General features: G+C 36.6%; 1 protein-coding gene across 17 annotated transcripts in view; it reads right to left on the minus strand.

The window, feature by feature from the left end:
* The window catches only part of PDE4D (phosphodiesterase 4D), a 530,620-nt gene that overhangs the window by 84,564 nt on the left and 433,251 nt on the right, over positions 1–12,805 (minus strand). For all 17 annotated transcript variants that reach the window (XM_085566236.1, XM_085566237.1, XM_085566235.1 and 14 more), the window contains one exon: positions 2,036–2,072. In XM_085566236.1, coding sequence (XP_085422362.1) covers positions 2,036–2,072 — 37 coding nt within the window. The remainder of the gene's footprint in view (positions 1–2,035; positions 2,073–12,805) is intronic.

Raw genomic sequence — 12,805 nt, forward strand, 5'->3', positions numbered from 1 at the left:
TTGCAGGGGAGGAAAGTTTTTTACATAATTCTACTTATTTTTTTAAAATAACAAGCAAAGTATTTGAGTCAAGAAAATAATAGCCCATTCAATCCTAATACTTCATGCATAAGAAATAATTATAAAATCTTAATTTGCAGTTCAGTCCCCATAAACTCTGAAGCACAAAGGGAATGAGACTGTCTAGACTGCCAAGAAAAGTAAAAAGTGTCTCTTCTAAGAAGCACAGTTGATTTAGGGACTTAGTGCACAAGGGCAGAGAAAGAGGAATCTATTCCCTGAAAATGCAGGAAAAGTCTGCAGGCTCCTACAAGCTTTGCCCATTGGGAAAGACAACATAGATGAACTGCTTCCTTTCTTGACTTAATTTAATGCAAGATAGCAGACAGTGAATGCAGTGAGTGTCTTGTTATAAGTGGCATAGGCACTCCTGAAGGCATCTGGGTAACACACAAAAGTTTTTTTGCCATGTGAGGGTAGAAAGATGAACCTCTCTGTAAGGGGAGAGGTTGTTCAGCTTATGTCACAGAGGAGCCATTAGTTGATTGGAGCTAGGCTGAAAATGGGAGAAAGCAGCAATACTAATCTCTGGTATGTCTTTGCAAAAGTTGACCTTTTTTTTTTTTCTCAGCCCAGACTGGGTTGACTTCCATCTGAAGAAAAACAAAAGCAATGGGAAGCTGAGTTTCAGAGATCTGAGTTGAGGAGTGAACAACCCTCTTTTCATAGAACCTTAAATGTATACAGGAGGTAGGAAATGAGTAGGACACCAAGGAAAAAAAAGAATAAATTAATGAAAGTTTTTAACAGAAAGTATTAAAGAACTAGAAAAGACTGGCAGTGGTCAAACTATTGGAGGTAATTTCCAAAGAAGTTAAGATAATAAAAAATACATTTGGCTAACTAAACAGTATTAATTTTGTTATGTTTTTCTTTCAAAAAATCAGGAAGCAACTGACATTTTTAATTCAGCATGGATTAAAACCAATTATATATGTCATCAAACCTTTATATTCAGGGTACAGTGGTGATTTCAGAGTATTTTATGAAAGGCTCTTGCTTAATATTTTCTCTGCTAGTTAAAGATGATGGTTTTATTCATGATAAGGGCTTGATTAAGTGTTATAAATGCTGAATTTCTTTGCAATATTATTAAATATATAATACAGTATTTCATTAATATTCTTTTAACAGCTTATTATTTGACCAAAGCAACCTGCATAGTGTGGCTGAAACTGCCACATATGCTGATATTTGACATATATATTTTATATATATATAACATATGATGTATATCATATGATATAAAAATATATAATATATTATATATATACATTACATTCTTATAATATTCTTATTTGACACTGCTGTCACACTGCTGTGTGACTCGACCTTTCTCTTTCCATTTACCTTCAATCACATACAACTTCATAATTACAGTAGCTTAACTTATTCCTATCTTTTTTGGAGTAAAACCCATCATAATGAATTCAAGGCAAAGCAATCTGAGCTTTTCATACTTTATAAGGAAGCTCTCTTGTGAAAAACTGTGGCTTTTTAATCTTTAATTAATTTAATTATAAAGAATTTTGAACTAGTATTTTATAAACCAGAACCTGAATAGAAAAAACAAACCTGGTTTTGTAAGGGAACATAAGTGTTCTGGGTAAAATTTACCACGTCTAAAAATCTCATTGTATTTAATTCATGAAAGATGTTCAAGTGGAGAAATTGTAATTAGAAAAATAACAGAACAACAGGAGTCAGAGATTTGTCTTAATCATGACTGCCTACTACAGTATTTGGAAGAGATCAAAGATGTTTGTCATGCTGTTGCACCCCAATTTTTCAGATAATCAAAAAGTGTTAAGAAAGAGAAGTATAGTTAACAGAGTGTGAGGATTGTGACTTTTTGTTGAAACGCTTTTCTTTTTCAGGCAAACATATATAATATCAGGAACAGAAAACAACTGGTTGGGACACTTTGTCTTTAAATTACAAGGCCATGTGAGAAATATGATAAAGCTGTTCCTACCTGAGCAAATGGTGTCACAATCAAGTCATCTCCATGTCTGAAAAAAAAAATAAGCAGAGTTGCCAGTTAGGTATCACAAAAAAATTGCTGCTTTAACAGAAAGAAAATCAGGTTTTACAATGCAGTATAGGTAGCTCCAGTTTTATTCTTCTGCAGTTACACTCTATGATTGCTACACACACTCTTTGAAAAGCAAGTATCAACTTAGTTATTGCCCAACAGCCTGGTAAGTCACTGACAGACCAGCCACTCTCTGTGCTGAGGGTATGGCAGGTGATTGATCATCCAGGTTTAATCTACATATATGTCATCCCAAAGGATAGAGGTGAACATTCCAAAAGTGATTCCATGGAGGGTCACCATGCCTGTGTGGACAGAACAGGGGGATGCCTGGGAAGTACATCAAAAATTAATAAAAACCTACTAAAACTTCCAAATTGACTGAGATTTCTGTAGTTATGGGGCCTGTGACCAAGGGTGTGCTGTCACTGTGACAACCTCACCTCCATGGCGGGGATGCATGGGACAACCTGCCAGGATAACACCGTAGGAGAAAAGGCAGGAGGAGAAAGCAGGTTTCCTACTCTTCAGCATGAAATACTGCTACTTGAAATGGTTCTCAAAAACTACAGTCCTGTAAACACAAGTAGACAGAAGGGCACAAAATATCATCTGCAGGACTGAGGATATAGTCAAAACATAGGGACACAAAAAATTTGGCATTTTCAGTTATCCTATTCAGTATATGGTAGCAATCAAGGTGAAAAGAAATTTTCCGAAGGCAAAAATACAATATGTTTCTAATTTTCTTGTACTTCCCTGTGGTGAATTTATCATAAGTACAAGTTGCAACTTCTAATAGAAACTATAATTGATTTGGTGCTATTTTAATATTAAGTTTAAGCATAAATATAAGTTTTGAACATTGCATTTAAAATCCATGAAAATCTAATTAGAAAAAGGCTGATAAATTGAGAAATTTGACTTATATTTGACTCGCTACAACATTATTCTGATAATTTATATACTGTCCAAAAGACAGCAATGGTTTGCAGATATTGCAAGAACCTAACTAGAAAGCAGTATGTGCAATCTGTACCACTGTACAATCAGTCTGTAAGGATGAAACAAAATCCCCCAATATTCAAGATCATTAGAATATTAAATAACAGTGTAACTATTTTTATTTTCATATCTTTTATTCTTTTTGTAATAGAGGACTGGATTCTTAAACACCCTGTGGAAGAAATCTGCACTTTGAACACAGTCTTTGCAGGAGTGGTTTTCTTTCAGGTGAAACCACAGGCCCAGACTGGACAGATAGCATATAAGCCTGACTCTTAGAACAATCCAAAAGAAATATGTCCTCCATGGAGGAACTCAGAGGCTTTAATTGCTCTGAGAAGCCAAATCCAATAGGGTATAAGAGACAAGATGAATCAGCCCAGAGCATTAACAGGAGAGTTAATGATCAGCTGGATCTAGTACCTCTTTATGTTTTTATTAGGTTCAGGAAAACACCGGCAAATGCCCTACACTATAATTTTAGATAAGGGTTGCCTTATGAATTACACAAAGGCTTTAGCAGAAGATCAGCCAAGTGCCTTTTTTTTTTCTTTTTTTTTTATCCTTTTCTCCACTGAAAGAGAGTGTGACTATGCTACTTCACTTCCAGGAAAATTATGCTCTTTGTCTTTGAGTTCTGTGAAATGGCATTATCTGATATGTGTTAGCTGGCTTAAATGTTTTTCAGTAGTCCTTTAATTTCTTATCTTTTATACAGGATATTTTTATTAGTTGCACAGAGATACTCCATTTTTTACTCTTTTTTTTTTAACATTTAAAGGGAGCCCAGCTCAAAATATAAAACCAAATTTTAGTCTAGTCTAAATCTGCACATTTAGAAATTATGAAAAGGCAGAATTATGAAGATAAAGATGTTTACAGGTAGCAGAAGCACTGGAAAAAGGATAAAAGTATACAGTTTCTTCTACCTGTAAATAAGACAGTGGAGACATGGAGATGGTTCTTTCTAGCATCTGTCAGTGGCAAACACTCTGAATGCCCAGTATATGACACAAATGCACAAAATATTCACCAGTTCCTCAAAGTACCAGACAACTCCTGAAATATAGTCACTAACAGTTAACTTCAGATTGGCAAAAAATATGAAAATAAGACTGTCGTCCAAATCTCTTGTGGGATTTTTTATTGTAGATGGTGCTTCCTCTCCTTCCCATTTAACCCCTGTTTGCCACTCCTTGGATGCTGAGGCTACATGTTCTTGGCTTTCTGCCCTGGAGTATCTTATATTCTTTTATGTAAAATAATATGATCACACTTTTCTCATTTTCAAACCTGATTCTACTTCAGTTGTTTCTGGACTGCATTTCATTGAAGAACACTGGTATATTTAGCTTTTTATTCTTTAGAAGAAGCATGGTTAAGTAGTAATTTAATGAAATCAAGCCAGGACTTAATTTTCACTTTTCAAATCCTCCTTGTGTCAAGAGCAACAAGTCCATATATTATAATTATTTTGGTGAATCTGATACTGAAAGTACAGATATCCACAGCTTTTGCAAAATAGTTTAGCACTCACCAGACCACTTGAACTGCAATGCAATCATAAAAGGTGGTGAGCAATCTTTGATCCACATTGGTCAGAAAATCTGGACAAGGTGAGTGGGTTCAAAAATAGAACAGATGTGTCCAAAGAAGCTGTGGTAATTTTAATACAGAAGAGCAAGTACATATGATTCAAAATGCCATTGATACACAGTGTACTACAGTGTAATAAACACTAGAATGTATAAGTGTCCTCCTTTCTAACTGACATGGAAGTTGATGAGTGATTTGTTCTGGATTCCAGACAGGAGAGTGCTACACATCTGTATACAGAAGCAAGAGGGAGTGTAAATACTGCAATATGCCACAAGCTTCTAAATATAGACAGAGGTATTAGCCTTTAAAGTTAGAATAAATTGTTCACATCAGTGTTAGCCTCTCTTAACTAGAATGCCTGGCATATTTGTTCATATCTTCATGTTTCAAAGGAAATACAGGTTTGAGAACAGAATATTTTTTACAGAGTGGCAAAATTTAAAATAATCTGTTCTCCGCCACCAAAGAACACTGCTAAAACATGCACCGGCTCACATGAAATTAATGACTGTTACATAAAACAAAAGTGAAATTCTCTCTATCAGACTGAAGATTATACCACATTGGAAGCTATTAACCACAGTAAAGTAGTGAAGACTAGACTTCTGCAAATTTCTAACTTTTTTCTTCATAACATTTCCTGTATGACACTTGAACTTACACCATATAACCAACACTGATCCCCACTCTGAAGAGGAGATGAAAGTTCTATATTAAGTCCAAAGTTAGTTCAGTACGTGTTCAGTACAAAAGTTCTGCTTTCTTTCCTCAGGAATTTGCACAATTTATCTCTTCTATCCCAATCATAGAACAGAAATTAACTTTTCCCCTAATAATAAGGAACTTAGAGATGCATGGATAGAGAAGCAGGCAGGAAGATTAACACAAGGATAAAACAGGGTGACTGCATATCCTTTACTTCATAATTAAGCTGTCATAATTTAATATAGCATCTAATAAGAGAAGTAACTAGAGAGATATTCTGCAGACCTATCAGGATACACTTAAAAAATAGTGGATGTTTTTTATATTGGTTAGAAAAAACTCACTTAATCCATTAAAGAGAAGGCAATCCTAGGCTTTAGAGACATTGAGGAGAGTGAGGGACTTGCCACTGTGGAGCTTCACAGGGAAGATCCTCAAGGTTTGTCTTTGTAAAGACCATAGTAAACACAGATTAAGGTTTTCTAGGTCTTTCTAGACTTCCACATGAATATCAACTGGGTGATCTTGAGGACATGCATTGAAGTTATGAGATATAAACAGGATAAATAGGAGCTTTGCCTTATTTAAATAGAGGGGAGAAAACATACAACACATATTTACACCAGTTTGATGCAAATGTACCAGTTTAAAGTATGATTCTATTGGTTTGCAACACCGCTCCCCTTCAATCACAACCTTTTTTAGATTCCCAGGAGAAATATTGGCTGAGGATGCTGATCAGGCCTTAAATTCAACTGGCATAGTCCATGTTAGATTCTCTAGCTACAAACTTTGGACATAGACCTTTTGAAAGAAAAAAGCTGCCAATTGAATTGAAAAGCCCAAGAGGACAGTGGCTGTATGGAATCCCTGAATGAAGCTCCACATCAAGAGCTGAGGCTTTCATCACACTGTCATGTGAATTTACTCCATTTTTAAAGAATTGTATAAGAAAGAAAGGACACTAAGGTAGTCTTTCGTTTGGGTCAGAAAATATATGGCAGCTGCCTTTTGCAATGTAAACATCTAGATTTGGATTAAGCATAGCATCCATTCATTTCTGTTTACAAGTTTGTATACTTACTGTCCAATAGTGTGTCTCAGCTTAGATTGAGACATTTGTGTTTTGTTTGCATATATGCTGGAATGCAATTATACCATATAAAAAACCACAAATGAAAGACAGAGAATAAGCTAATGGAATGCTCTAACTGCAAGGATTTTCTCTTCTGTCCCAATAACATTTCATAGTTGAAGCCAAATATGCACACAAAAAACATATGAATTAAGTATGGTGAAGTACTCACATTGCTCAGATTCACATTTTAGCAGCAATGAGAGATTATTCTAGATTTCACCCTGATATGGCAATGGTAATGGTCCTACCTATCAGAAGCTGTGCTTTGAGGACAAGTGAGCAGCAGTGGCAGCCTGCTGCATGCAGTTTGATCGTAATCATCAACATCTGCATTTGGAAAACAGAAATGGCTTGGTTGCAAAATGGATTTTGTGAAGTCAGAAATCACAGTGCTCAAAGTCAGTTTATTCTGCTGGGAGAGTGCTTAAGCAATGTCATCTCAATTTTTAAAGACTTTGAGAAAAACTTTTCTAGTGCTGAGATAGGCAATATGAGCCAGCTGAGTCTTGGCTTAGTCTTGGCTCAAAAAGCCAAGACTAAATAAGTGTAAGTGGCAGCTCTTAATGTTTTGCCCACATTACAAAATGAGGTTACATCTTTTCCTAGATAGCCAATGTATTATTAGTGATTTGCATGTCTTTGAAAGGGCAAGCACAATCTGGGGGATGATTTGGCATCTCAGGCAGGGGTTAGAGTCTATGACACTGTGAGCAGGATTGGATTTAGGGCTGAGAGAACAAGCAATTAAAATTGATATCAGGGCCATGAGCTATAGAGGAGGGGGCTGTTTTTCCCAGAGCATTTTATTCCTGTGAGCATGTCTGTAAGAGGATTGTTAAAAAGAGCTACTTGAAGCCACAGAAATTAGATCCTGAATGAAGCAGACTCTCATCAACTATTGCTTGAGTGTTTCAGAACACCACAATTTTCTGTAACACTGTGCAGTTATGTCCTCCTGATACATCTGTCTAATTCAGCAACACAGCTAGCCCTAATTAGTGAAAAAGTATTGCTGTAATATTGGGAGTTCAGTTCAGTTAATTTAATCGAGCTTAACCAGATGAAGGAGGATTGGCTCTGAAAAGCAACAGCACCTGAGAAGTCCATTTTCACAGCCGAAAGAATGCTGGTTATATTAATTCTCCTTGGACTGTATAACTTATCAAGTGAGATTTAGAAAGACAGACTAAAAATTTCTCCAGCATAAATGTCACTAGTAAAAACTTCAGATATAAGTCTTTCCAAAGACCCCAAAGGACTTCACAGGGAGCATAAATCAAGTTACTCCACTATGATGTTCATTAAGGAAACAATTCTTGTCTGTCTTACAGAGATAAAAAAAACCTCAAAAAAATTTGAATTATTACATTTAGTTAATTGTGGGAACTCAAAATGTCTCTCAGACATTTTTAGAGATTCCAGGCCTTGGTCAGAAGCATTCTAGACCCTGGCAGACAGCTGGAAACAGCTGTGATTTTGAGTTTGAGCCATGGAATGAATTGCCAACTTTGGAGGTGGAACAAGCAGTCACAAAAGGTTAGATAGTATAGTATAAGTAATTACAAAGTAGAAGGGAATTTTTTTTAGTATTGTACAGGGCGGTTTTAACACATGTACAGGGGGGTTTTCACTTTGTACATGGGGGTCAGAAGTTCTAAGATGGAGGAAAGTGGGCTGATCCTGTTCTTCCTCCTTCTTTTTCCTTACCTCCATGTTCTTGGTGATGTCGGCACTCACAGATTGGTTTACAGTAGAAAAACACTTGGCAACATAGGTAGTAGGTATTGGGGAATAATTGTAAACATGTTATACGTAATTTATCATATAAAAGATAGCAGCAGCCCTGAGCGGGGGGAGAGACGAAGAAGACAGCAGACAGAGAGGATGTCAGTGTGTGTGTGTGCCTCTACCCAGGCCGCTGACCAAACAGCCGCAGTCCAAGAACATAATCTATTAGATAACTAGCAATAAACTGCCTTGAGACCGAACAGCTAAAGCCTGCGGAGTTTTTCTTTGGAAGCACGGGTTGGAGGAGGAATTTCACCACCATATGAGACCCCAGAGGAAGGCCAGGGTTCTCACAGTTAATACACATATGTTATGTACTAAAATACCTGGAGTTTTCTAGATATAACTTGTATTTCTTATAAGAAAATACTTTAATTTTTCATGTCACCTTTTCAGCGTCTCAGGTCCTGCAGATACACTTGATTAGGCTTGAAAGAAATAACTGAAATCTTGAAACCTACCCTGTCAGAGTCATTAGTGCTAGGTTACCCAAACTGCAATCTTAATTCAAGCTGAACTGCATTAGCACCTGAAGTGAGAAGCTCTCTCAAGACTTGGAAAGACAAAAGAACATCTCTTACAGAATAAGGAACTGGAAAGGAACAGTGTTAGCAATTCTAAGTCAGTATTTTAAGGTTTAATCCAGGGACTCTCAGGTACGTACCATCTGGCTATGTGTGCACCTCACTGTGCACAAATAGCTCCCTTTCATAGTGCCTCTACTTTTAACCAGATTAAAATCAAGCAAACAAACAAAATAACAACAAAACGAATTTTGCAGTGTGACAAGGGCTATTTTAGGTCTCAGTGACAGTTATCTGAGCTAAGACCCATCAAATACAGAAGCTTAATTCAGAATTGCTGGATGAGCTAGAATCAGAATTTGCTATCTCAAAAAACCAGGAATTATTACTATTTTTTCCCATCCAATATAATGTGCTGTAGGAACACTACTAGGCTTGCTACATTTACCCAGAAAGTCTCCTAACACCTTTGGAAGAGTTTGAAGACCATCAGGATCTCTTATGTCAGTCCAAGCTATTTTGCTCAGAAGCTTAAACCTCTTCCAAAGACCTTTTACTCACACATCTGGCTTGTGTAATCTGCCTGAGGAAATCTAATAGATAGGGATGTAGTAGACGATCACAGTAGGATGCCAGCATGATGTGTAACATAAAAAAATCACAGCTAACTCAAGAAATCATTTGTATCATAATGCCCTAGTCATCTACCAAGCTTCAATGTTTTATTCCTGTCATTATATAGCAGACCATTTAGATTACAGGAGAATGGTGGACAACTAACTGAGCAACTGGCCTCTCCTAAATCTGACAGAATTACTCAGTCCTGAAGGGAAACAGAGTATGGCCTTGCCAGAGTGTTTCACTGCTGCAGGTGGTTTTCTTTCTGAAATCAGAAGGTATTCTGCCTGGGGGTCACTGAGGCAATGGCAAGGGAAAAGAAGCTATAGCAGTGTAGGGCTTTGTTTTGTGTGTTGAAGGAGAAGTTGGATTAAGCCAGAGTAGATAGGACTTTGAATGAGAAAAATGCTGGATTCAATCAGAGGAGTCCAGGCCAACGCAACAGTGCCATTATTGGACTGTTCACACAGCCAAAACCATCATTTAGCTATATCAAGCCTGGAAAGCAAACAGGCATCAGGGACTACAGAGTAGTTCTGTTTTCTTCTCAGGTTTGAGAAAATTAGTGACTGGGCTTGTATCTATGACTGAAAGCAATCAAGTTAGTGCCACTTAATGTGTTACCATTAGTGAGTTTTGATTGCATTAGGTGACACACATAAACTTCTATCTTGTAGCAAATGAAAATGAAATGTGTTTCCTATAACTGCTTTTAATCATCAGGTATTTGGTTCCTTCCTTGTCGCTGTCCCACATGCTTAAGTGTTTAAAACTGATATGGGTGTGTTACTTCTGAAGAATAAGACTACATGAGTTTCCATGTGAGCCACCTCCTTATGCAGGCTGGAAGATTCCCTCCTTAAAAAAAATAGCAGAGCTGTTGAGAACAAGGCACTCATTCAATACAACTCAGCCAGAGAGAGCTTGCTATCAGCCAGCCACAGAGAGTTTCAAAGTTTATAAAAAAATGGTCCCTTAACTAAATTCAGAGGTCCCTAAATGTATGTGAGAAGAAACAATCTGACTTCAAGAAAAACAAGAGAAAAACATCAGATTGTACACTTTCAGGGATTGAACTCTACAACTAATTGAGCATTAGTGCCATTAAAAGAATTAGAACATTCAGCTTGTGCCCTGAAGTGTGGAATGACAGCTACTGTTCTCTATTTTGAAATAAATTTGACCTGCCCATGTAGGTGAACACTGAGCCAGAAAAACAATTCAAAAGGAATCCCCCCAAAATATTCAAGTCCTCTTTTACAAAGCTGCCTCTCTTCACACTGCTCCTATCATTCAGTACTGCAGGCACACAAAATGCACATGTCCACCCTCCCCTCCACTGCTGATCAGTTTTGCAAGCCCAGGGAGCAGTGGTGTTGAATTGTACCTGAAATCCCAGCTAAGAATTAGGTTTGGTACCATATTTTTAAGAACATGCGATCTATGACTGAAAAGATGTAGGAATTCAGTCAGCTTTGGTTGTAGCTTTAGTAATCATTTGTTATTTTCCTTCAAACATCTATTGTTTCCAGAGAAAGGAAGAAAAACACCTAAAATATTTAAAGTGTTTAAAGAGGAAGTGATGTGTTTAACAACTGAAAGCTATGTTTGGTAAACTTATAAGATTTTAGCAATCTCACACAAAGCCAATCATGATTCTGTATTGACTGAAAGCAAATAAAATATATTTTCATTGCATCAATAAAAATTGTCCCCTGAATAAAAAGCATATAAAGTCTTCTCCATGCAAAAATGCTTTCTTTTTGTTTCCCGACATAACCAATTTCCTGATCAACAAATGAAGTTAATACAAATTTATTATTCAACTTTAAGGTAGTTGCATTCTAAGTTGAGTTATTTGTTTTGACTTTCACTTGTAAAATGTGTCAAACAATCTGAAAGGACAATCATATGTTTTTTTTCAAAGTTTCTTCATTTATAGTTCAAAATATACTGTCTGTGACTTACAAATAACTTAGATTAATTTAAGCTGCAATCTGGAATTTATATTAAGCATCTTAAAAAAAAAGAAAAAGACAATGAAGCAAAATATTTGCCTGTTTTTCCTGAAGTGATGTAACTATATTTCTTTACACTAACAAATAAATGTCTCAAGCAATCAAATATATTTTTTTAATTAAATATTGTTTCTAAACAAAGACACACATAGAAAATGCTTCTTTTTTAGAGCAGGCTGGACTTTGAAGTTTAACTGTTCATTATCAGCCAGTAATGAGCACTAAACAATAATATTAGAGATTCCTAGAAAAGAATATGATTAAAAGGAATTTCAGCTGCAAATTTTCTGGAGAGTAGATAATTATTTCTAATTTTTTAAACAGAAGTGCAATTACTCCTCTCAGTAAACACGTCTTGTCTGCTGTACTAGAATCTTGGCTAGCGCATTTCATGAAAAAGATGTGTTTTTCCTCCATAACTTAATATTCATAATCACAATATTTGATTAATAAAAGGCCTTACTGGTTCAGAAAAAAGAGAAAAAGTTTGCCTTAGAGGATGAGAAAATATATCCTCTGTAACTGTAGCTGTAGAGAAAATATCCTGGACATTCATCCTCTTGATATTTCTTTTATCATAGACAGCAGCAGAGGGATGCTGCTGTCTTCAGAAGTTACTGACTGAGTAGCAGAAGGTTGTCCAGGTCAGGGAATGGGTGCATGGTGACCCAGAGTTCCTTGGCTGGGTTCTGCTCCTTTTATGAATACAAGCAAGTTTTAATTGAAATGATACTAGTTGGAGCTTATAGTGATAAGCTGATGAAGAAAACAATGCTGACCTTCTCTAATTAAAGCTGTAAAACTCCCCCAGCAGTTGCTTTTTTATGAGTGAGGTTCAGCTGGCCAAGTCCTGAGGAAACCAAGATAACTGTGCTGTGCTGCACTGTGTTCTGAGAGCTTGTGGAAATGGGAGAACAGGCTTAAATGAGATGTCAGATGTCTTCTTACACTCAGAAGACAGGATGGAGTTTGGGCAGACCTGTCTACTGAGAATGTCTTGGTCCTCTGGTCTAGACTTCTACCCTCTGGTCTGCTTTTTCAGAAACACAGAGAGGATTATATGTGTTTTTGCCCTTCAGAGTGGCATAAAACATGGGCTGTGATGCAGCACTGGACAGATTACTGTTTTTTTTTTTTTTTCCAGGAACCTATTTTTTAACCTGATTAGAGACCTGGGTTCTGCTAAAACAGAAATTCTCTACTAATTTGATCTCTTCCTCCATTAACCAGGGCAGTGATCCCTTTAACAAGAAAGAGTATAAAAAGTGTTATCACTTCAAGCTCTTCCTGCATTTGACACCTCAGTTCAAACAAG

This window comes from Lonchura striata, chromosome Z (assembly GCF_050655825.1).
Source record: "Lonchura striata isolate lonStrDom1 chromosome Z, ASM5065582v1, whole genome shotgun sequence".
Taxonomy (NCBI): domain Eukaryota; kingdom Metazoa; phylum Chordata; class Aves; order Passeriformes; family Estrildidae; genus Lonchura; species Lonchura striata.